The sequence below is a fragment of the Notolepis coatsorum genome, assembly GCF_963971535.1.
Source record: "Notolepis coatsorum genome assembly, chromosome: 20".
Lineage (NCBI taxonomy): Eukaryota > Metazoa > Chordata > Actinopteri > Aulopiformes > Paralepididae > Notolepis > Notolepis coatsorum.
Genome location: NC_140184.1, coordinates 48,550,857 through 48,577,729, shown reverse-complemented (window position 1 = coordinate 48,577,729; position 26,873 = coordinate 48,550,857). Strand labels below are relative to the sequence as shown.

The 26,873-nt window shown below is 43.9% G+C and overlaps 1 protein-coding gene across 1 annotated transcript in view; it reads left to right on the top strand.

Moving 5' to 3' along the window:
- LOC311247027 (protein unc-13 homolog C-like) overlaps positions 1–26,873 on the top strand; it is a gene marked incomplete at both ends in the record, with an annotated part of 325,735 nt that overhangs the window by 99,568 nt on the left and 199,294 nt on the right. Inside the window, 3 exon segments of the mRNA XM_084337310.1 lie at positions 25,483–25,525; positions 25,528–25,551; positions 25,554–25,570. Coding sequence (XP_084193436.1) covers positions 25,483–25,525; positions 25,528–25,551; positions 25,554–25,570 — 84 coding nt within the window.

Here is a 26,873-nt window from a genome sequence, read left to right as displayed (position 1 = left end):
TCGTTTTCGCTTGGTGGTACAATTGGAACGTGAGTGCAGTCAATAAAGCCGACAACATTGGGGAAGCCGACAACGTTAAATAACAATATTTAAATAATAAATAAGATTGCATGGGATCTCTGGGTGGCCGGCTCAATATAATCCTTGATTTCATCGAGTAGCTCAAGAATTGCTTGAGATGGCAACCTTTGTCTTCGGATGATTTCGTCTCGCTTAAATAAAAAAGTGATATTTTCATTCAAAATATTCTTTCTAGAGCACGCCTGGCATTACGATGCTTTCCCCTGGCAACAATTACTGCTGCCATGATCACCTGAGACGCTGGCAATGACACCCCTTTATAAATGCGCTTAGTTACCACCAAATCTCTGAAGACGATCTTTGTGAATTGGAGTGTATTTGCGATGAGGCTCATTTGCATAGAAATCTGTACCCTGCGCCTCTGTGTACATATGAACGGAGGTGGTGTTGTGACAGGAGTAAGGCTGTATGTGTGTGTGTGTGAGTGTGTGTGTGTGTGTGTGAGTGTTTGTGTGTGTGTGTGTGTGTGTGTGTGTGTGTGTGTGTGTGTGTGTGTGTGTGTGTGTGTGTGTGTGTGTGTGTGTGTGTGTGTGTGTGTGTGTGTGTGTGTGTGTGTGTGTGTGTGTGTGTGTCAGTGCCAGTCCTCTGTTAAACCCCATCCAGAGAGATTGCTCCGATCACCATCTCCTACTTCCAGGCGCCCCATGCTATACTGTTGTACCATGCTGCTATACTGTACCCAGACTCACCATGCTATACTGTTGTACCATGCTGCTATACTGTACCCAGACTCACCATGCTATACTGTTGTACCATGCTGCTATACTGTACCCAGACTCACCATGCTATACTGTTGTACCATGCTGCTATACTGTACCCAGACTCGCCATGCTATACTGTTGTACCATGCTGCTATACTGTACCCAGACTCGCCATGCTATACTGTTGTACCATGCTGCTATACTGTACCCAGACTCACCATGCTATACTGTTGTACCATGCTGCTATACTGTACCCAGACTCGCCATGCTATACTGTTGTACCATGCTGCTATACTGTACCCAGACTCACCATGATATAATAATAATAATAATAATAATAATAATAATAATAATAATAATAATAATAATAATAATAATAATAATAATAATAATAATATCTTAAATTTATATAGCGCATTTCAGGAGACCCAAGGCGCTTAACAGCTAAGGGAGGGGGACATGGAACAACGTAACAACAAAATATTAATCAAAAGGAAAGAAAAGAAAGAAAACGAAAGAAAAAGGGGAAAGCAGGTCATTTACAAATTTGGTGAAAAGGTGGGTTTTGAGTTGGGATTTGAAAGAGTGCAGGGATGTAGCACTACGGATGTTTGGAGGGAGTGAGTTCCAGAGGGTGGGTGCGGCCACAGAGAAGGCTCTGGGACCAACAGTCCACATGTTGGTAGTGGGGATGGAGAGGAGACCGGAGTCAGAGGACCGCAGCCTCCGCGGCGGAATGTAGGGAATGTAGGGATGAAGGAGGTCCGCTAGGTACTGGGGGGCAAGGGAGTGAAGGGCTTTGTAAGTGATGAGGAGGATCTTGAAATTGATGCGGGACTTGACTGGAAGCCAGTGGAGGGTGGGGGTGATGTGGTGCTGTTGTATGCTTTACCATGCTGCTATACTGTACCCAGGCTCACCATGATATACTGTACAATGCTGCTATACTGTACTCCGGCTTGCTATGCTGCTATACTATACTCAGCTCACCATGCTGCTATACTATACTCAGCTCACCATGCTGCTATACTATACTCAGCTCACTATGCTGCTATACTATACTCAGCTCACCATGCTGCTATACTATACTCAGCTCACCATGCTGCTATACTATACTCAGCTCACCATGCTGCTATACTATACTCAGCTCACCATGCTGCTATACTATACTCAGCTCACTATGCTGCTATACTATACTCAGCTCACTATGCTGCTATACTATACTCAGCTCACCATGCTGCTATACTATACTCAGCTCACCATGCTGCTATACTATACTCAGCTCACTATGCTGCTATACTATACTCAGCTCACTATGCTGCTATACTATACTCAGCTCATCATGCTGCTATTTATTATTATTATTTCATGTATTTATTTTATTTTTGGTGGTGGGCCCTCCCATTTGTTTGTGTTTGGATTATGACTTTGACCTTTAACACACACCGGTGGGACGTTTTGCACTCGTGCACACTTTGTGCTCGTCTGTCGGCCCCGGGCTGCATTTTTCGCCGATCAACCAATACATTGTTTGAAAGTTGAATTTGCCGCCTTTCGGTCGTCACCACACTCAACCTATTGCGTGCTTCGGGTCTCGAGTTACAAGACGAAATATCCAGCGACCATTATTTGACAAGCCGTTCCGACGAGTGACCACGTCCGGTTGTAAGCGGTCCTGAACTGACCAGTCACCCCTGATGGTGAAAATTATTGACCACCGTTGTAGCCAAGGAGTGTCTGCTCCGAAAGCGATCCCAGACAAGTGCTGATTGCAATGAGAAGGGGACAGAAGAAGACCAACAAGTTCTTTGTTTTGACTCGCTCGTCTGAATGAATGGAAGTGGACGGCCATTTTGGATAATCACGCTGAATTATTGCGGTATACACATTACAAAAACCTTTGTAAAAGACACATTTTTCGTGGGATTTTTATAAACCTTGGACCTGTATGACTATAAGACTTCAGGCTATGGAACCGTTATGTTTTCCAACTCCTACCTCTCAGCTGGAACCCAAAAACAGGCATCTGGCAACAAGTCAACACAAAAGTAAGGAGCAAATATTTTATTTCAGTGTGTTCAAACTTCTGTTTCTCTAATACATTAGCACTCAAAGTGATTTAATTATAAAGTATAATACATCGCAAATTACTTTGGGTATGCAATCGTTAGGCGTTTTATGCAAAATGTGGGGTAAGCTTAATTAATGGGTTAAAGATCCATGGAAATTACATTTTTACGGCTTCTGGGATTTGACACATTTCCAATCGCAACAGACCTTTTGGTGAGAGACGGATGGTCAATTTGATTGACGTTTGATTGACATCCTAAAGCACCTACTTCCTCCATTGGTGGCTCAAGATTGAATAGTATTGACCTTTTTTTGGAGTGTTTTTCCTCAAGACCTCAAGTGATGTTAACTCACGGATTAGGTACTTTTTCCCAGGAAGAGAAAACAATGGATTTCCTAAAAAAGGAAATGATTTTGTGAATGTTTTGGCACATGGTGATCAATAGATGAGATCTAAGTGCAAGGGTAAAATGGGTAAATCTCATGGGATCTTTAACATGGTGTGTTAATGTAAGGTGTGATTTGCTCTTAAATAGACACAAAGCTGAGTTGAAAATGACACACACACATACGCGCGCACACACACACACACACACACACACACACACACACTCACACACACACACACACACACACACACACACACACACACACACACACACACACACACACACACACACACACACACACACACACACACACACACACACACACACACACACACACACACACACTACTCATCATCTTGCTGGGTTAGGTTGGATGATGAACTATAGGTGACGGACGATGTGTGGATGTGAGAGTAGAGCAGAACAGAGGAGAGTAGAGCAGAAGAGAGTAGAGCAGAACAGAAGAGAGTAGAGCAGAAGAGAGTAGAGCAGAACAGAAGAGAGTAGAGCAGAAGAGAGCAGAACAGGGCAGAACGGAACAGAGCAAAACAGAAGAGAGCAGAACAGAACGGAACAGAGCAGAGCAGAGCAGAACAGAACAGAACAGAAGAGAGCAGCACAGAACAGAGCAGAAGAAAGTAGAGCACAACAGAGCACAACAGAGCAGAACAGAACAGAGCAGAACAGAACAGAAAAGAGCAGCACAGAACAGAGCAGAGCAGAACAGAGCACAACAGAGCAGAACAGAGCAGAGCACAGCAGAACACGCTGTCTGGCTGGGAAGGGGGAAAATAAAGTCAAGATAAAGAGTAGGGGAATGAGAGAGATTCAGATTCCTTTTAGCCATTTGTGTAAACACATAGGTAATTGTTGCAGCATTACAGTGTATGCATTTTTCCTCTTTTTTTCACAATAACAACAATAACAAAAGACACAGGACACAAACAGTGCAGTGGACGATTAATCATTTAAAGGGGCTATGTACTGCTATTCCTAGCACTATTTGGGCAACTTTACACAATTCCTGTTAGTCTATTGAAGACATTTGTAAGTTTTTTTTTTTTTAAATGCATTGTTTTATATTTCTATCCATCCCTAGCAGGCGCACCAACCGACCTGCAGGAGTCGCTGTCCACAATGTCCGATCCCCACCCACCAGCTTCCCACCCCCTAATACTGCCAATTGTATTAGTATGAACGACCAGTCAAGCTGGTAGCAACGCCGAGAGCTGGGCTCGAACCCAGCATATCCTGCGTTGGTGGCGAGCGCCTTGCCCACTGCGCCACCTAGCCGCCCCTGACACTGCATTATTGAAAGAAAGATGGATACTCTAGATGTCACTGGGTATCACAGAGGAGAAAGACACCAGACAAAACAGACAAATGGAAAATCCCTTCACAAGAGGCAAACCGCTCCACCTTTTAGAGTCCCAACATAGTACTCTCCCCCGGCTAAACGTGGACATTATCAGAACAAGGTTCAAAGAACGGCCGGAGATGAGAGGCATGTGTTGTAGAGCAAACAGGAGTTTTCAATGTATTTCCCATTGTATTTTCATGAAGTCTGCGTCTGCCACACAGACAAAACAGCCCAGACACAGATGTTGTACATATTCCCCTCTGTGAGCTGCATGGGGGCTGAAGTGAAGCAGGTGCCATTCAGGGTGCGTTCTGCGTCTGTTCCGCTTCCTGTTTCAAGGGTTAGACACATATAATGAAGTGAGCAATCAACTCAAAGAAGACAAGGACGTGAATAATAGTGACATTACTAGTTACACACAAAATAAATACATACACATAGAGTTTGAGTTTTGGTGGGATGTTTTTACTATTTATTTGAAACTGCTTGTTCTTGGCAGTATTAAACATCACTTAATTAAGGTCACTTAGTCCTCCTAATCCTCCATAATGAGCTAATGTCAGTTACTGCTAACAGTAGTTACTGTTAATCAAATACTATCTTTGATAACACCAACTCGCATTACCTGTAACATTTGGTAGGTGACATGGCAGCTATAAGGTTTGGTAGGTGACATAGCAGCTCTAATGTTTGGTAGTACATGTTACTGCTAATATTTGTGTAGAGCTAAATATTTGCATTGTTGGATAGATGGACATTAATTTAAATGTTTTTTAACACTTAAATTCACACGCCGGGTTTTCCTTTTTACCGGCTGAATGCCACCATCGGCGCCAATGTTAACGTTAATATCGCCTAATCTATGTTTTAAATTATGGCTATGTGTCTAATCTGCCCATCGCATTATCAAAGACTATTTTCCAGTCAGTGCTGTCAAGGCAGATTGTTTTTTTATCGCTTCGTTTCCGTTTCAGAGCATTTATAAAAGCACCCGTTTTCAGATAAAAAACAGCCCATTGTGGAGCATTCTATGAAAATCGTCTTTTACTGGAATATTCCACAACGTTGATATTCGTCTGCCTTTTTATGAATCGTTTTCAAATAAACGCTAGATGATCAATATTATATGTGCACGCAAGCACATTCGAGCCGCACACGGATAATCGCCCCGTTGATTTCCTCGCGGACTTTTACAGTGAAACCGAAAGAAGACATTTCACAAAACAGCTTATAACTTCATCAAACGTACTCTGATTATCCTAACACTGATAACATAGAGTCCTTACCTGACATCAGATGGTATCCAACTGGTATATTCCAATTGATACGTGTATGGATCCAACGCGATACAGTAGAACTCCATGATCCGCGGGGATCTGAGGATCCAGAATGAACTCTGGTAACCCCGGCTGGATCAGTGGACTGGAAAATGTGGAGTACCGGATTTTTTCCCCCGTTCATTTTCATTGAGTCCATTCCAAAATCACTTATGTCATCTGGGAGACGACAGGGGGCGCTTTTTTCCACAATGATCGCCGGCGCCGCTCGGCTATACTCGGGTAGGCTCAGGTGATGCAATATGATTTCAGATCGCTAAAAAAAATAAATTCCGAGAAATCTCGTGAGTGGCTTTCAACCACCTATAAATAAACCCGAGATATCTCGTGTGTGGCAGTGAAAGTGTTTAAGATATTTGTATTAATACTTTTTTTTTTATAACAAATAACAATACAAAACACAGAAGAAGACATATAGAAAGGAAAAGAAAAACATTTATTAAGTTAAATAAAAATGCAAACAAGGCTTACTTTTATTTGAAAAGACTATAAAATATAAACAAATGCAAAATATAGCTTCTCTCTCTGATCTATAAATGGACTCATACATTCAAATGTATCAGAGGAACCCCGAACTGTGAGTCTTAATTTTTCATATTTAAGACACTGCATCACCTCTCTTAGCTAGTTTAACATGCTTCATCACCTCTCTTAGTCACTGAGTCCATCTTGTGGATGAGCAGACTTCCAGTGAAGAAGGATCAGTCTCTGTGATAGCAGTGTAACACATTTTGTTATTGAAAGTTTAGTTTGAGAGAGATTGCCATTATTTTCTACTCTTATGCCAAAATGAAGGTGTCACAAGTGTGGGGGCGCAACAGGACCCAAGAGCAGACAAGACAAGGTGGATAGCGGGACCAAGGGTGTTAATAGACATGAGATACAAAAACAAGCAGGGAAAATAAAAACTACACCATAAACAAACCTCAGTAACACTGGAAAGAGGAAAAAGGGGAAACAAAAAGACTACTAACCAGAAACTCAGTAACAGAGGAAAAAGGGGAAACAAAAAGACTACTAACCAGAAACCCAGTAACACTGGACAGAGGAAAAAGGGGAAACAAAAAGACTACTAACCAGAAACTCAGTAACACTGGAGAGAGGAAAAACAAAAGACTACTACTAAATACTAACAAGAAACATAAAACACTGGGGAACACTCACATGAATGAATGAATGAATGAATGAAAACTGTATTTAACAGATTGCAGAATGGGTACAATACAGTACGGCTCAATACATACAATTGTTAAGGTGATGCAGACCTGAAAAAGACGTTTGTCTTGTTTCCATCAGGGTCCCCCATTTTCAATTCATATAGACATTTATGACATACACAACATACATGACATTTATGGCATAGGGACATATAGGTATTTAGTACTGATACATTTGTGACATAAACGGTATTCAAATATACAGTACTGTTACCCCTAGATCCTGACAGAGTATATACATATGATGGGGAGGGGACTGTACATTAGGAGGGGGTGGGTGGGTGGGTGGGAGAGAAATATCCATACGGTGGGGAGGGAATATGTACATGCGGTGGGGAGGAGACCGTCTATTAGGAGGTGGTGGGGGTTTTGGGCATTTATGGTGGCCAGTTTCGAATTGCAACCTCCCGTAGGTGCTCTTTAAGAGCAGTTTTGAATGTGGGTAGGGATTCACATTCCTTTACAGCTTTGGGTAGGGCGTTCCACATTGATGTGGCATAATTGCGAAACGTGTTTAGTCCCTTGTTTGAGCCGAATCTGGGTTTAACATGATTTGTTGAGCTTCCTCTGGTGTAGTGGTTGTGGTATTCACTGACCTTTGGGAAGTATTTTGACATATACATGGGTACCTTAGTCGTATAGTGTATCTTGTAGACCAGGCCCATTGCAAGTTGCTGTACTCTGTCGTCTACTCTAAGCCATCCTAGGTTGTCAAAGTGGGCAGGGGTGAGGTGGGTTCTGGGGGTAAGGTCAAGTAGTAGTCTGACCAGTTTGTTTTGTGATGTTTGTAATTTTGTTTTAAGCGCCTTTGAGGTGCTTTGGTTTGATTGATTGATTGAAAACTTTATTAACAGATTGCAGAATGGGTACAATACAGTACAGCTCAATACACACAATTGTTAAGGGGATGCAGACCAGAGAAAGACTTTCGTCTTGTTTACATCAGGGTCCCCCATTTTCAATTCATCAGGACATATATGACATACATGACATACAGATAGTCAGTACTGCTACATCTATACATTTATGACATACCAGATTTGCAAATACAGTACTGTTTGTGATACAGAAGGAGTCAGGAAAAGGGAGTATATACATTTGACGTAGAAACTGTACATTGGAGGAGGTTGGGTGGGGGGGGTTGGGTACACTGGGATATTGACAACCATACTGGGTAATCTACATTGGAGGTGGTTGGGGGGGGGGGGGGTGGCACACTGTATAAACAAGCAAAACTGTACATTGGGGGGGGGGGGGGGGACACACTGTACAAACAAACAAAATTGTACATTGGACTATTGACAAAACCATACTAGGTAAATGACTGTACATTGGAGGGGGTTGGGTTAGGATATTTACAGGGGCCAGTGTTGAATTGCAGTCTCCCGTAGGTGTCCCTTGAGAGAGGTTTTGAAAGTGGGTAGTGATCCACATTCCTTTACAGCTTTGGGTAGGGCGTTCCACATTGATGTGGCATAATTGCGAAACGTGTTTAGTCCCTTATTTGAGCCGAATCTGGGTTTAACATGATTTGTGGAGCTCCCTCTGGTGTTGTGATCGTGGTATTCACTGACCTTTGGGAAGTATTTTGACATGTACATGGGTACCTTGGTCGTGTAGTGTATCTTGTAGACCAGGCCCATTGCAAGTTGCTGTACTCTGTCGTCTACTCTAAGCCATCCTAGGTTGTCAAAGTGAGCAGGGGTGAGGTGGGTTCTAGGAGTAAGGTCAAGCAGTAGTCTGACCAGTTTGTTTTGAGATGTTTGTAATTTTGTTTTTAGCGCCTTTGAGGTGCTTTGGTACCATGAGGTGCACGCATAGTCGTAGTACCCTTGAATGAGTGCTCCTGCCAGAGTCTTCAGGGTATTCTTGTTTAACAGAGAGGAGATCCGGTACAAGAATCTAGTTCGTTGGTTGACTTTTTTTATTACATTGGATGCCATTTTGTCACAGGAAAGATTTGCCTCTAGGATGGAACCCAGGTAGGTAATTTCGTCTTTCCTTGTGACAATATTGTCACCCACTGCAACTGAGAAGCCGTCGGTCTTGCTGAGTTTGCTATTTGAACCGAAAAGAATGGACTCTGTTTTGCCCATGTGTAATGATAGTTTGTTATCAGCGAGCCATATGCAGATTTTGCCTAGTTCCGAGCTGAGGGTTTTTTCAACCTGCAACTTGTTCTTGTCAGAGACCAGCAGGGCTGAGTCGTCCGCAAACAGGAACAAGTTGCAGTCACAGGCTGACGACATGTCATTTGCATAAATTAGGAAGAGTAGCGGTCCTAGTATGCTTCCTTGTGGAACAACACAGCTCACTGTGAGGGGGGGGGTAGAGTACCGTTACCGTTTACCTCTACCATCTGTTCTCTCCCCTCCAGGTAGGATTGCATCCAGCTCACTGATAAGCTATCAAAACCAATTGCTTTTAGCTTGTCAATCAGAATGGAGTGATTGACAGTGTCGAAGGCCTTTTGTAGGTCCAGCATGACCATGCCGCAGTATTTGCCCGCGTCCACCTCTTGTTTGATGTGGTCGTTCAAATAGAGGAGGCATGTGTCAGTGGAGTGGGACGTTGAACAATGGACCAACACAGATAACAGGAAACCAGGAACTCAAATATAGAGGAACAAATGACAAACAAGAAACACCGGGGATGACTACAACTGGTTACACCTGGGATGGGAAACAGACAAAGAACAACACAATGAACTATAACTATGGACAACAAGACAGCACCAGACACTCAGACAAAACAAGCAGACTACAAACACTTTAACACTAAACAGTGAACCTAATACAAGACAGTAACTCTAGACTAACAGGGGAACATGAAGGAGAGCGAGAGAAAGAGAGAGAGAAGAGGAAGAACACAAAGAGACAGAGAGACAAGGAACACACAGGGAGAGGTAGAGCAGGGGAGAACAGTCCATGGACACGGTTGTAACAGAAGGGTCTACTGAATACAGCCCCCATTAGTAGAATAGAGAGACAGAGCCCTTGATTATAATTGTGATAAGTAATTTCCTTCGAACTTTCCTAGGTTCAGGGACTGAATATAGCCTATATTTTTAGCGTTTTTGGTTTTTGGCAGATGCAATCTATGAAAGGACTTCACAAAGGTTGGTCATTATTCTCTTTTGACAGTAAGGAATATCATGACTTTATTTACCCTAATCGTTTTATGATTACACAATAAATTGGTATAAATCAGACAATTTACCATTAACAGATTCAAACTGGGACATGGCGAAGCATTTAATGGTCCTCAGATCATAGTGATAGTTAAGAATTCATCTTCATTCCATTCTGAATACATTTTAGAATCAGACATGTATGTGACCTTTGAAAATGACAGCAACAGATTTGATTAATAGAACACACTGTCATTCTTGGGCAGAGTGGCTATAGTGAAAATGAACATTCTGCTCAACACTTATCTCTATGACATCTGTTAATTATGTCATATTACAGTAAATTGTTGTCTTGCACTGAATAGAACTGTTATAAGAAATGTATTGAATAGGGTAGAGATACATACAGTAATCAAACATCACTTTAGATATTCATAGTGTAACTCTTGGTGGTGCCGCCCACAAATTACTTCCTGGCAACGAGGTGAGTGCATTATTAAATGGCTAGACAATAACAAACCTAGAAATTACAAGCACACATTTAGAAGAATAAACAATGCATTTCCCTGGTTGTTTATTGGCATTCTCTCCCATCAGTGACATGTCCCACATGGGAGACAATGAGAAATTGCTGTCCTCCTCCTCATTAAATAATAGATAGGACCAATGCAAGCAGGGCGTAACAGGGATAAAAGCTGTATGTTCCTCACACAACAACAGCCAAATGTTTTGGAATCAGCAATAGTTTCTTGATATCACAATGACACTGAGTGACATTATAAAGTATGTATAGACTGTTGAATAAATCAAGTAGCGCTGCTTGATTATGGCAAAAATCATAATCACGATAATTTTGATTGATATTGAAATCACGATTATTAAACATGATTATGCATTGATTTGAGAACATCATACGATGACTGAATGTGTTTTACTCTTCTAAAAGTTACCAAAGACGGTTAAAAAGAACTGGCGAAATGCGCCATGGCTCCCTCCTCCCTCTCAACATGAGCTGAAACTACTGTCTGGGCTTTAGGGGAGGGTTACAGGCCCAGGGGGACACAGGGCTTTGGGGGAGGGGTACAGAATGCAGAAAGATAATAGTTCTGTTTCATGCTAGCTTCCGCTCAGCATCATAATGCATATATCTCGCTTCAGTGGATATGCACTGAATACATTTCTAAATGTACCTTTACATACCAACATCCGTCTGACCACACCCCCATCTGCTGCCTACATAAGCAGGGGTGGGGCCACACACTCATCTCCTTCTCAAATTTCATCCACAATATAGTGCCTGTATACCAATCACTTGGCGAGGAAGAAAGTATTAGCTGGAGAAAGGAAAACAGAAGAACAAGGAGATACTTTGACATTATATCTTTATTTTCTCTCTCACTATTTTCGAGAAAATACGGCGATATTGTCTTCGTCACTGGAGTGTCTGGAAGATGATGATCATTCTAAACCTCCACCGGGTTTTTCGTATTAGGGGCTTGCGTCGCTGATATACTCCCCACCGGCAGTCCTCCTTGCTGCGGCTGGATAGGTAATTGAACCACCGGTTATACAGCTGGACTGTGGAAGGCACCGTCTGTTGTGAGAGACTGGTTGTTTTCGAGCCTGGGTGAGTAATGTTTTGCTTGCGAGCGCCAGTTGTCTGTTAGTGCTATGGGGGCTAGCTGACCATTTTTACGAAAACCGGCCCCAGATTGGGGTCCTCTGTTCGGCTTCTTAGGCGACGGCGGAGGATCTTGGTCTGAAGCCCATGATGTCAACTAGTGGGCCGCGACAGAGACCTGGTAGAACCCGGGATTCTCTGGACAAGCGGATGCTTCTCTGTCCCGTGCAGGCCCCATCTTTCACTTGAGTGGAAGTACACCCTAAACGAGGAAATGTGGGCATGGATGTTCGTTATCGGAAGATCCATGTTCAAGTCGGCTGCAGCCCAGATTGGAATTGTGCCGGCTCCGCCGTATGTCTGGTAAAATCACTGTTGAAAACTGTGTTTGACATTTCTTTTTCTCTTCTCTCTTAAGGATGAGGAGGGTTTCAGATGGCGGCCTGTCTGAAGTGTGGCTTGTTATGTCGTTATGTACAGTTCAGGTGATAGCTGCTTAGATTGCGTGCTAGTTGTGGCCTACCTGTCAGCCAGTCAGCTGTTAGCTGCGGCGCTAGCCTGTTGTGTCACTAGGCTAGGAAACGTTAGCTTGTTGCTATCAGTCGAGAACGGCTGTTAGCTTAATGCTACATTGTTGAACGTTGCTATGACTATAACATGCCTTAAACACTCTGACTACGACGTCATCTTTGACAGATGATGTTAGTCGAACCTACACAGGGAGCCCTGCCAGCGAGGAGTGGGTGGCGCAGTGACGTTACCCTCGTCGCCAACGCAGGAGATGCCGTGTTCGACTTCGGTGTCCCGTTAACCAAATTGCAGTCCTCTCGGCCTGCGCTCAGGGTAGGAGTCCCGACCGGACTTTAAACACTTCTTCTTTCCTTCCCTTCTTTTTTTTTTTTTATTGATCTTTTTCCCCCTCCTTTTTCCTCCGATTTTCTCACATCCCAATGTTAGTCGTTATGCCAATTCCCAATCCCCTTCCTGGACGCTGCGCACTTACCCCCCACAGTCGGTCTGGGAGAGTGGAGGCTACCACGTGCTTCCTCCGACACACGTCCAGCCAATCAACCGCTTCTTTTCACCTGGCAGCGCGGATTCTCACTGAGAGGGCGTAGCGTGTGGAAGGATCACACTATCCCACTTAGATCCTATCCGCGCTTAGCAGGCGCCCCGACCGAACTGTAGGAGTCGCTGTTTACAACGACCCGGACCCACCCCGCCAGCTTCTCCCACCCTCTAATACTGCCAATTGTATTAGTGTGAACGGCCAGCCAAGCTGGTGACAACCCCGGAGCTGTGAGCTGGACTCGAACAGGCGAATCCAGCCGCTCCGGGGTTGGTGACGAACGCAATCTCCGTTACGCCACCTGACCGCCCTTCTTTCCTTCCCTTCAAAATGTTTTGTAATAACGATGTTTTTCAAAACGTGTGTTGCTGCAATACATTGAGGATACGACACGTGTTGTGTGTGAATTGTCTTGTCACTGGTATAGCTTCTCTCTCCATAGAAATCGGCGTTGTTGTTTACATGTGTAAAAATGATCTGGTTAGTTGTGAGGAGAACATGTGTGTTCATGTAACGTTTGTAACGTGGGTGAACTCACAACTAAGGGGGTTAATTAACCTGTGAAGCTATGCTTAGTGACATGTGATTGAGGAATGCATTCTTTTTTCAGCCTGTGATGACAATGAACAGTGTGTTCACATATTAACAGGGTTACCTGTTCAACTTGGTCGTATCGAGGGTAAGGTAGGAAGGGTGATCCCCCCGGTTTCCCTGGGGCTTCCCCCCCTCCTCTCAGACATGTTGTTTACAAAATATTGTGTCACTGTGTTTGTGGGGATACGATGTAACCCTCAGCTTAAGCTGCTGGGGTTGTGCGTCTGCTTGAGAAACGATTATTTTCCTAGGGAAAAGGTTGTTTGGTCACTATCATGTGTGTTTAGCAAGGCCTGTGGCCAATACGTAATCAAGGACTCATGTCTCTCTCGTTATGAAAAACGGCGTTCCTCTGTAGTGAGAGTGTACTTTTGCCATTTTTTGTTGTGATGAAGGGTTGTGTGTGTCGTTGAGATCTACAACTGGATTAGGTTTGGCCCACAGAAGCACATATGTAAGTCTGGTACCGGGGCTCTTAAAGAGGCCCTCTCTGTTCTGTGTTTTTTCCTTAGTAAAAATCAGATAGCAGGTTAGCACATGAGCTATGTGAAGCTGTTAAATGCTTGGGATGGAGTTTTGTCTCTTCCGAGCGCCAGTTTACTAGGTTGTCTCGATGAATTCTCGTTCATATCTGGGGGATGTTAACGGAATAGATCAGAACATAGGTAGAGGGGTCTCACGCCCTTGGGGTGGGCCACTGAGCGCGGTACAAATGGGACCGTCTGGGTGGCGCCCTCTTTTCATGTTTTAGATCGACACGCATACCTACCCCCTCTTCTGGAGTGGGCATGTCGGCGTGGTTAGGGCACGGGACTGGTTCTGGTCGCGCTGGTCCAGGTCGCGTGAATATTAAAGGCAACCAACTTGGGTTCAGCTTTTCTCTGATTGGCCGCGACCCCCCGCCCCCACGCGGCAGGCAAGCGGCAGCTCCAAGGAGCAAGCGGCAGCAGTGGAGGACGCAGGCTGCTGACTGATTATGAAATGCGCGAGGCAGATTCACTCGTCACTGTACATCACTTCTGAATGATTATGAAATGCGCGAGGCAGTCACTGTACATCACTTCTGAGTTCTGAATGATTATGAAATGGATTATGAAATGCGCGAGGCAGTCACTGTACATCACTTCTGAATGATTATGAAATGCGCGAGGCAGATTCACTTCTGAATGATTATGAAATGCGCGAGGCAGTCACTGTACATCACTTCTGAATGATTATGTAATGCGCGAGGCTGATTCACTTCTGAATGATTATGAAATGGATTATGAAATGCGCGAGGCAGTCACTGTACATCACTTCTGAATGATTATGAAATGCGCAAGGCAGATTCACTTCTGAATGATTATGAAATGCGCGAGGCAGTCACTGTACATCACTTCTGAATGATTATGAAATGCGCGAGGCAGATTCACTTCTGAATGATTATGAAATGGATTATGAAATGCGCGAGGCAGTCACTGTACATCACTTCTGAATGATTATGAAATGCGCGAGGCAGATTCACTTCTGAATGATTATGAAATGCGCGAGGCAGTCACTGTACATCACTTCTGAATGATTATGAAATGCGCGAGGCAGATTCACTTCTGAATGATTATGAAATGCGCGAGGCAGATTCACTTCTGAATGATTATGAAATGCACGAGGCAGTCACTGTACATCACTTCTGAATGATTATGAAATGCGCGAGGCAGATTCACTTCTGAATGATTATGAAATGCGCGAGGCAGATTCACTTCTGAATGATTATGAAATGCGCGAGGCAGTCACTGTACATCACTTCTGAATGATTATGAAATGCGCGAGGCAGATTCACTTCTGAATGATTATGAAATGCGCGAGGCAGATTCACTTCTGAATGATTATGAAATGCGCGAGGCAGTCACTGTACATCACTTCTGAATGATTATGAAATGCGCAAGGCAGATTCACTTCTGAATGATTATGAAATGCGCGAGGCAGATTCACTTCTGAATGATTATGAAATGCGCGAGGCAGTCACTGTACATCACTTCTGAATGATTATGAAATGCGCGAGGCAGATTCACTCGTCACTGTACATCACTTCTGAAGTATAAACAAACTAGCTGACTGAACTAGAAAGCGTAACGCTATTATGTTATTTCGCGTTTTTAACAACCAACTACCAGATTCACTCGTCACTGTACATCACTTCTGAAGTATAAACAAACTATACTGCTGTGACGATTTTGAATATCTTAACATGTATTTAGAGCACCTGGGGGAGCCTCATGCGCATGCGCGGCCACTCTCTGCCGCGCCGCATCTGCCGTGTCTCTCTCTGTTACTGACAACCAGTGTTGGGACTAACGCGTTACAAAGTAACGCGTTACAGAAACGAAGTTACTTTTTGCCGCAACTAGTACTCTAACGCATTACTTTTGAAATTCAGTAACGCTACTTACGTTACTGAATGGTTTGTTAGTTCGTTACTGCGTTCTTTTTATGTAGATTCATAGCGAGCGTCCTTATTTCGCCTGCGTTTGTTTTGTTTACTGTAGACTGAAAGGCGCTATATAAAACGAAGTATTATTATTATTATTATTATTATTTCTTTCCGTAGCCTCATTCTGGTTTTCGCACTTCTGATTGGCCACTGACGTTCTGAAAGAAATAGACGCTCTCTACAGTAAACAACAAGAGGACGCTCGCTATGAATCTACATAATAAGAACGCAGTAATAATAACGAACTAACAAACCATTTAGCAACTACTTGGAGAGATAATTAATATACAACATGGAAACGAGATAAAGAACATGTTTGAAGGGCTGCTGGAGTCAACTGGACTAACGTTACATCTCGACCACCGCAGACTGGTGACGGTGAGTGCAATGTGTTCACTGAAACTCAAGATCAACGGATTTTGACTGTACGAAATCTGCCAGGGAATCTCATAATACTAATCAAACAATATAAATATAGTCCTTTCATGCACAATTGATATCCTAACTATTCTAACGTTGCAATGCTTTGATTGATATCTTAAACAACGCTGCAAGATGGTTATGCATTAATTAATGAATGGATGAATGAATGAATGAATGAAAACTTTATTTAACAGATTGCAGAATGGGTACAATACAGTACGGCTCAATACATACAATTGTTAAGGGGATGCAGACCAGAGAAAGACGTTTGTCTTGTTTCCATCAGGGTCCCCCATTTTCAATTCATATAGACATTTATGACATACACAACATACATGACATTTATGGCATAGGGACATATAGGTATTTAGTACTGATACATTTGTGACATAAGCGGTATTCAAATATACAGTACTGTTACCCCTAGATCCTGACAGAGTATATACATATGATGGGGAGGGGACTGTACATTAGGAGGGGGTGGGTGGGTGGGAGAGAAATATACATACAGCGGGGAGGGAATATATAATGAAACGCTCTAGACCACATTGCTTAGCAGAGTTCGGTGATGTGAATGGAAACTGTCAAGTTGATCAACCGATTTTGAGTATATGGGGCATGGGACTTGAGCAATTTATTTTTTATTTTTTTTTAAATAACTAAATAGTTACTTTTCACAGTAACTCATTACTTTTGGGTGTAAGTAACTAGTACAGTAACGAAGTTACTTTGAAATGAAGTAACTAGTAAAGTAACTGAGTTACTATTTTTCAGTAACTAGCACAACACTGCTGACAACACACAGCGCGGATGCTAGGGCGGTCACGTGGCCGTGTGGCCAATCAGAGAAACGCTGAACGAAAAGGCGAACACAAGTTGGTTGCCTTTAATATTCACGCGTCCAGGTCAGTTAACCCGTTGTCCGCCGGGGATGCAGATCTGCTGTTCTGGTACCCTGAGGGACTTGTGCTTTTTTCGGGGGGGGGAAATGCTGGGTCGGCCCGGGTGTCACAGGGTTAGGCGTTATGGAGAACCTTTGTTGGGTACATGTTGTACTCTGCACTATCGTAATGGCTTACGGCCATACCAATCTGAACACGCCCGATCTCGTCCGATCTCGGAAGCTAAGCAGGTTCGGTCCTGGTTAGTACTTGGATGGGAGACCGCCTGGGAATACCAAGTGCAGTAAGCTTAGGGCTGGTTCTCCATTATTTTCGCTCCTCTCTCACGCGTGGCGAAGAGGGGGCTGTTGGGGTGGTTTTTTGGACCTCCTCTGGTAACCCTGTGTGCTTCCCGAGCCGCCGGGCCCGGCCGAAGTAATGTTTCGTCGACCCGTAGGCCTGGAATAACCCTTTTTTGAAAACTGAAACACTTGTACTGCGGTATAGCCAGTGTATACCCGCAGGTGTGTTTTGGAGTTTTTTCTTGAGGGGTTATAGGAACAACCACCGTCTGTGTACCGAGAGGGTGGTTGATTCCCTGGTGTGTTGAAGCAGAGTCAACTCCCGGGTTACCCGGTTGAGTGTGCCCCTGCACATTCATGACGTCTGCCAATCGTGTCAGCCTTCTCTGCCTCGACCCCTCTGGGTGTTTTTTTTTTTGATGGAGGCTTTGTCATGGTGCTCAACAACGCCAGCATACGCCCCTTCCACCGGGGGGGCTGTTTTCAGTTGACCCCTTTGGCGCCTGTCTCGTCCGCAGTGCTCCAGGCTCAGGTCTACAGCCTGCTGCCTGGTTTCCCCGGTGCGCTGCCTGCTTCCGTTGGTTAACCTTTTTGAGTGCTTTACGGCCATGCTGACTGCCTGTGTTGCAGGGTCAGTGTGCCAGGCGGTGTACTATTGGGGGGAAAGGGCCCACTCTTGGAGGGGCCCTATCCGAATACGCTGGCGATGTGGGGGGCGGTGTCACTAAGTGACCGCCTGGTGGGGTCTTGATGCCTGGCGTCATTGACCTCTCCGGGCCCCCTTTTTCCAGGGGATCCAGTCCCTTCAGTGGGTCTGGGTCTTCCTTCGCGCTCCGCTGCTACGGCCTTGCCACGGGGTTGAGTTTGCTCTTGACCCCGTGATTTTGGGGGCAGTAACGAGGGTTGTTCCTTCCGTTCGTTCCCTGGTGGCATGCGGGTTGTGCGTGTGCGTAGTCGTGGGGTCAAGCCACGGTCTGCTCACCCTGTGCGTTGAGTTGCTTGAGTTCCTCTTCGCACGGTCGGATCCGTCTCCCTCCCGTCCTCCAATAGGGAGGGTATCCCTCCATTAGGGAGGGTCGGGGGGGCTCGGTCCTCCCCGGTTCTGATGGTTGTGGGGGGCCTCAGTGGGGTACATTTGTCGAGCTTCTAGCTCCCGCTCAGCTCCTGCTATGCATTATGATGCTGAGCGGAAGCTAGCATGAAACAGAACGTAAGGTTATGTATATAACCAAGTTGCCCTTGATCTTTCATTGTGGTGAAATTTGTTGGGAAGGAGATGAGTGTGTGGCCCCACCCCTGCTTATGTAGGCAGCAGATGGGGGTGTGGTCAGACGGATGTTGGTATGTAAAGGTACATTTTGAAATGTATTCAGTGCATATCCACTGAAGCGAGATATATGCATTATGATGCTGAGCGTCACTAGCATTCACATAACTTGGTTATATACATAACCTTACGTTTTATCTTGAGTATCTTATTTTCATGGTCGTGGGAAGCCAAAATCATAGTTGAAATTTAAACTTGATTAATCGCCCAGCCCTAATGTCAAGTATCCTGCTATACCGCTATGTATGAATTACATTTGATATTATATTCATATTATGACGAATCTAGACATTTTCCAACATGGAGAGTTTATCTACATATATATGAAAATATTCATATAACGGTATGCAATTAAAGGTTGCAGTTCAGAGTGCTTCACAGTAGCCTACTACACATTATAAAATAAGGAAGATGTTTTTTTGATGAATTGATGAAGGCTGCTTACACACATTTTATCGTACTTATTGTAAGACAAAATTTTACCGATATGAGTGCTTATTCAACCCAATTTTTTTGTATTTGTACTGAGGGTAAATACCCAATGAGCAACAACATCCGAAGTCCTTACCGTTATAGTTTGTGTGTGTGTGTGTGTGTGTGTGTGTGTGTGTGTGTGTGTGTGTGTGTGTGTGTGTGTGTGTGTGTGTGTGTGTGTGTGTGTGTGTGTGTGTGTGTGTGTGTGTGTGTGTGTGTGTGTGTGTGTGTGTGTGCGTGCGTGCGTGTGTGTGTGTGTGTGTGTGTGTGTGTGTGTGTGTGTGTTTGCGCATGCATGTGTGAAAGACGATGAGAGAGAAATATGGTGTTTATGAGCTATACCCAATTGAGACTGCACTGATAATATATATAAATAATAAGACCCACCTTCTAATGGATGTAGTTGATACTTGTGTGTGATAGTGTGTGATAGTGTGTGTGTGTGTGTGTGTGTGTGTGTGTGTGTGTGTGTGTGTGTGTGTGTGTGTGTGTGTGTGTGTGTGTGTGTGTGTGTGTGTGTGTGTGTGTGTGTGTGTGTGTGTGTGTGTGTGTGTGTCTGTGTCTGTGTGTGGGTGTGTTTGTGTGTGTCTGTGTGTGTCTGTGTGTGTGTGTGTGTGTGTGTGTATGTTTGCGCATGCATGTGTGAAAGACGATGAGAGAGAAATATGGTGTTTATGAGCTATACCCAATTGAGACTGCACTGATAATATACATAATAAGACCCACCCTCTAATTTATGGATGTAGTTGATACTTGTGTGTGATAGTGTGTGTGTGTGTGTGTGTGTGTGTGTGTGTGTGTGTGTGTGTGTGTGTGTGTGTGTGTGTGTGTGTGTGTGTGTGTGTGTGTGTGTGTGTGTGTGTGTGTGTGTGTGTGTGTGTGTGTGTGTGTGTGTGTGTGTGTGTGTGTGTGCGTGTGTGCGTGTGTGTGTGTGTGCATTCTGGTGATTAGGATAAGTGAGAACTTGGGTGCTTCTTCATTTAATCCCATTTTCAAAATGTTAAACTGAACAAACAAATCTTGAGGTGGAGGGAAAAGTACAACAATGAAAAGTCACTCTGTATCAACGCTGTATCAAAGGCCCTGTTGCAAACTCTGATTCCTGACAAGGAACAAAGTTGTTTTTGCTACAAAGCAGCAACCAAAATAACTACTCTCCTCCCTCCCCTCTCCCTCTCCCTCTCCCCCCTCTCTCTTTCTGCTGCATGTGAATATTCAGAATGTACATTGACTGACCCTCCCCAGAGACTTTGTTTTGCTTTCACGTTTGCCTCTAAGTCACACATTTCGCTTAATCATAGGGTCCAGAGAAATACCAGGTCCCAGGAGAGACCGTGCCTCCCCGTTTATGAAGCATGGACTCCTGTGGCCGTCCACACCCTGTCTTCATCCTCAAACTAAATAGAACGGCCAACGCTGTGGGCATCTCCTCTTTTCTCTATTTTCTTTTAGACCAATTTCGAGTTGACCTTTTGTAACCAGTTGTGCCAACAACAAATCATGTATAATTTAATCAGCCCAATAAATAAATAAAAAGAAAAACAACACCCACCAGCTCTCTCAAAATGGTCTCCTTGAATGATTTCAATCAGCCCAATAAAAGAAAAAAGAAAAACTCCCCCCCGCACCTTCTCTTTGCGCTCGGGCAAAATATCAGAGTTTAGCTTTCAGCTGCTTATCTCCAATAGATGTCTCCTTGTGTAATCAGACCCAGCGGCCTGAACACCACAGATTCTCCAGTTCTATTCTCTCTATGGCGGCTCACGTTCTTGTATTTAATATCAGTGGTACAGTATTTAATATCAGTGGTACAGTAGGGGCCTTATTTAATGTCAGTGGTACAGTAGGGGCCGGTTTAGAAAGAGGTAGAATGATTTTTTTTATTAGAGTGGTGCAAGGGGCCAGGCTAGAAATAGGATAATGTATGGGGCAGTGATGCCTTTCCTCGGGGCTGTCAGGCTTTATTTGCTCGCCGTCACGCTCCTCTGAGCAGCCTGATGGCTTCATGGCCCTGCAATAGGGGTGTTCATCAGTGCAGACCTCCCTTGTCCACTAAACGATTAGACAGACAGTCATTTAGTTATGATTACTGGGCACAATCAATTTCAGTGTGTTGGTGATGTGAGTGACGTCAGTGTGCGAACCATAGCATGGTCTTCGGGGGAGCCGGGAGCTCATTCATCTAAGGGGGGGTGCGCCTCGCAGGGAGGAGTCGGACTGTCGGAGGATACTGTGATCGCAGACACATACTGTAGCCTGTAGTAGGCCTTGTGTATGTATGTGACAAATAAACCTCTTGAATCTTGTCATATATTCAATCAGTTTCAGTAACTACAGTCTACAGAACACATATTGTAATAGACTCACTTGTTGTTGTTGTGGTCCGGCCGTCTGGATGGTCTGGGCTTGCACAGCACATTCCGTGATAAAAAATAGTATCCATTTAGTTAGATTGGAGATCTGTTACTCAAATTACCCCCATCTCCAGCTTCTTCTCTCGGCCTATCCTGTGTTCTGATACGACCGCAGGCGCCGGCACGGTCACCGGGCGTTTAGTCCCCACCGCAGCAGCGCCAGCAGCAGGTGTAACGGCGTCGCCTGTAGATGATCCCGCCTCCTGCTGCTCTGTCAAGTCGATTGGCTGCTTCACCTTCTTCGTGGAACCAAAACTGGTTAAAAGGCTTACTTGTTGCATTTTTCGTTTTGACATTATCCATTCCTGAGTGACCTTATTTACCTGTCAAACTATCACTGTCAAGTCACAGGTTACAACGTGGGTCAAGTTTGATTTGTGCCGTGCGTGCCTGCAGGCTGCAGCGCCGCCGCGCTCCGAATGGTAATTGCAAGAATAGCATGCATGTTGCCATATTACGTGTGTGTGAATTAGTGCGCAAATCATTAATCATACATCAAAATAGCCTAAGTTTATTATTATACACGATGATGATACAGAAAATTACAGAAAAATGAGAAATGCATGGCAAAAATAGCATTTATTTTCAGTAATTTAGAGACCCCCCAAAAATTCACAAATCATGTTTTCAGGGGAGCTGATGTCTGATCTAGGGGAGCCAATGGCTCACCCAGCTTACCCATGGTTCGCACCCTGTGACGTGATGCGGGTGGCGGCAGGGCAGTTCACAAAAAGCTGGACTCAACCAAAACTTTACTTTCCTCTGTCCTTCTCCCTTCCTGTGTCTCTCTCTCTCTTCCTGTGTCTCTCTTCCTGTGTCATCTTCTCTTCCATGTTTCTCTCTCTCTTCCTCTCTCTCTTCCTGTGTCTCTCTCTCTTTCTTCCTGTGTCTCTCTTCCTGTGTCTCCCTCTCTTCCATGTCTCTCTCTTCCTCTCTCTCTCTCTTCCTGTGTCTCTCTCTTCCTGTGTCTCTCTCTTCCTGTGTCTCTCTCTTCCTGTGTCTCTCTCTTCCTGTGTCTCTCTCTTCCTGTGTCTCTCTCTCTCTTCATGTGTCTCTCTCTTCCTCATAGGCGGCGGGTGAGCCAAACATTAGGGGAGGCTATTTGGGAGTCGCGCAAGCTCACAGATTTTTTCCTTTTTTCAGCGGGCAGGGCTCGCTGTGGTTGCAGGTGTGCGGTAGCTGGTACTGCTGCTGGCAGCTTCTGAATTACTTTGTTTATATGTTGCCTAAAGCGCTTTAACAGCCACAGGGGCACAAAGTGCTGTACAGAGGGAGCATATTAAAAAACTATAAGCAGCACTAAAAATAGATAAAAGAACAAGAAAAAAGGTAAACATAGGCAGCAATACAAATTTAAATAGATCAGAGTACTTAAAAAAATATTTAAAAGCAAAGGACACAGTAACAAAACGATACAACAATAACAGTAAGACAATAAGATCATAAAATCAACAAGCTACATGGTGTCGAAAACCAGAGAGAAAAGGTGTATGGAAGCAAATGAGCAACAGAAGTATTTGAATTTTATCAGACACCGAATTTATAGCATTGAAAATAATTACTTTGAAAACATGTATCTGAATTTTTTCAGACACCGAATTTATAGCATTTAAAATAATTACGTATCTGAATTTTTTTGCTCCGAATTTACCTATGTGAAATAAAAATTCAGTGTTTAAAATTCAATGTAAAAAATTCGAATGCATAATAAAATTCAATGTAAAAAATTCGATGCATAATTGCAATGTATAAAATTCAATGTAAAAAATCTGATGCATAATTGCGGTGTATAGAATTCGATGTAAAAAACCATCATCCGGGCTACCCAGACAGGATAAGCAATCGAGCCTGGATGCAATCGAACTGACTTCTCCTATCACTGCACGGCTTTGTCAGTCATGTGATCACACCAACCCGGGAGAAAGATGGCGGTATATATACATACGGTGGGGAGAGAATATATACATATGGTGGGGATGAGACTGTACATTAGGAGGGGGTGGGACCTGTGGCAAGTGTGGCATGCTCTGTAAATAGCTCATGTACAGATACCGATATGCCTACTTTGTTTACTTGTTTATTGCACTATTGCACTATTGCACTGTCGCTCTATTGTGTGGACTCTTATATTATTACTTGTATTATGCACATCGTTGCGGGCGAGACCCCCCGCATAAAACTCTTGTATCTTGTATCTTGTGGGTGGGAGAGAAATATACATATGGTGGGGAGAGAATATATACATACGGTGGGGAGGAGACTGTACATTAGGAGCGGGTGGGTGGGTGGGAGAGAAATATACATATGGCGGGGAGAGAATATATACATACGGTGGGGAGGAGACTGTACATTAGGAGGGGGTAGACAGTACTGCTACATCTATACATTTATGACATACCAGATTTACACAGTACCAAAATAGTCTAAAAAAGAGAGTATATACATTTGACGTAGAAACTGTACATTGGAGGAGGTTGGGTAGGTGGGGTGGGGGGGGGGGACTGTTGGAGGTGGTTGGGTGGGGGGGGGGTGGGGGTGGTTGGATAGGCGGGGTGGGGTTGGGTAGGTGAGGTGGGGGAAACTGTACAACTGTACAACCAAAACTGTACATTGGGATATCGACAAAACCTTACTTTGTCCCAAGAAGAGGGTCTTGTGTATTATTGGGTTAGGACATTTACTGTACATTTACAGGGGCCAGTTTCGAATTGCAGTCTCCCGTAGGTGCTCTTTGAGAGTGGTTTTGAAAGTGAGTATAGTGATTCACATTCCTTTACAGCTTTGGGTAGGGCGTTCCACATTGATGTGGCATAATTGTAACAATTGTACATTGTTATGTATGTATGTACTGTTTTGTTGTGTGTGGACCCCAGGAAGACTAGTTGTTGCTGCGGTGATGACTAATGGGGATCCGTAATAAAGATAAAGATAAACACCAGTTAACTGAGGACACTTTTTTCATGGTTCAGCTTTTGGGTTGTACTAGCTTTTCATCTAAGTGAATAGGGGCTTCTGCTGGGCGTTTGTCCTATGTAGTGTAGCTATGTTGACTAGCTGATTAGGCCATGGTAGGTATAGAACACAGTTTGCTCTAGGGCGGTGCCACCTGGGCGTCTGTGTTCATGACATCTGAGCTTTTTCTGGTAGACCATAAGCTTTGTCTTTTTAAAGTGTACTGCCAAGGCTCAGTGCTGGCAAGACTTCTCCAGCAGGTCAAGGTGCTGCTGTAGACCATCAGCTGTGTCTGACAGCAGCACCAGGTCATCTGCGTGTGAGACGTGTCAACTGTGAGAGAAGTCATTGATGTAGATGTTAAACATTGTTTGACACCAATTTGGAGACGTTTATAGAATAGTGAATCATGCCAAATAGAATGAAAAGCTTTTTTAAAGTCAAAATGCTCCTTTAAAATGCTACAAAATAAATGTCCCCATCTCTCTCTCTCATTGTGCTGTGTCTGTTTATTGCTAATCTAATCTCTCTTTATCTCTCTCCCCCAACCCCTCTCCCTCCTCTCCCTCTCTTCTCTCTCTCTCTCTCTCTCTCTCTCTCTCTCTCTCTCTCTCTCTCTCTCTCTCTCTCTCTCTCTCTCTCTCTCTCTCTCTCTCTCTCTCTCTCTCACCAGGATAATTTCCCTGCTGGAAACCCAGAGCGGCTTCAAGACCTCAAGTCACTGTGGACCTGCTGACCAGCATCACTTCTTCAGGATGAAGGTAAGGTACAGTAGTGTGCATGTTGGCTGTGTGTGTGTGTGTGTGTGTGTGTGTGTGTGTGTGTGTGTGTGTGTGTGTGTGTGTGTGTGTGTGTGTGTGTGTGTGTGTGTGTGTGTGTGTGTGTGTGTGTGTGTGTGTGTGTGTGGTGTGTGTGTGTGTGTGCGTGCGTGCGTGCGTGCGTGTGTGTGTGTATAAATAACTCTACTTGTTTTAATGTTTTATTGTGGATCCCCATTAGTCTACACCAAAGTGAGACTACTCTTCCTGGGGTCCAAATGGGCTCCATTCACGGTTAGTAGGGGTTGTTTAACCTCTGGTAGCTTTTTCAAAACAAATCCCATGTGGGATATATTTTATTTAAAAATGTTCAGAACAATATACAAACGTGACAAACAAACACATTCAGACAGTGAAAATAAAAATACATTCCAAAAGAAAATAAAAACACATTATTAACATTCAATATTACAACACGATTACCAGCCTTATACTATAGGGTGCGTATATGGTTGAGAAATATTGTGTTTGTGGGGGACCATGAGAGACCAGACAGGAGAATCAGCTGCCACCGCTAACCTCATTGAGATAGGCTAAGAACGGGTCCCAGATAGTTGAAAAAGTTTTAAGTGAATCGGTTCTGGGAAATGTGGTCTTAGTATGAGACTTCGACAGGTATCACAACTAATCTGACAATGATACTGTATATGATAATATCGTATATTATTGTTAAAGATGTATTAGCTGGTATCCACAAATTCATAGCTTTAACTACGGAGGGTCTCTCATTTTTAGCAACACCTTATTTCATTTCAGGGGACGGCATTTCCTGTCCATTCCCTTTCCCAGATAAAGACATTGCAAAGGAGGATGAAATTGATCTGCCACCTCCTGTCGCCCCTGTTCAATTTGTTTAAATCACCTAAGGGTATGAGTACGCATGGCCTATTTTGCAGGTCTGTGAGTGATCGTGCGCACTTTAATATTATTGAGTCAGTCAGTAGCGTATTTAAGTCTCAAGTCAGTAGACAGCGGACCCTATTTTCCAACCGTTCATTTCTCCCACACCTCTGTGAGTTCAGTGCTACATGACAATCATTGTAATGCTTTAATCTGGATTCCAATCACTCCCCATCCCTCACAGAGCTGCAGATATTGAGTGATTGACATATCTGCAAATTTAGTGCCATTTTGATTAGAGTCAATACTGGTCATGGTCATAAAATGTCCCTGGCATTCAATACCAAACATAAACTCTGATTGATTTTTAGGATTCCTAACACCTTCATTTATATGGAATTGCCCC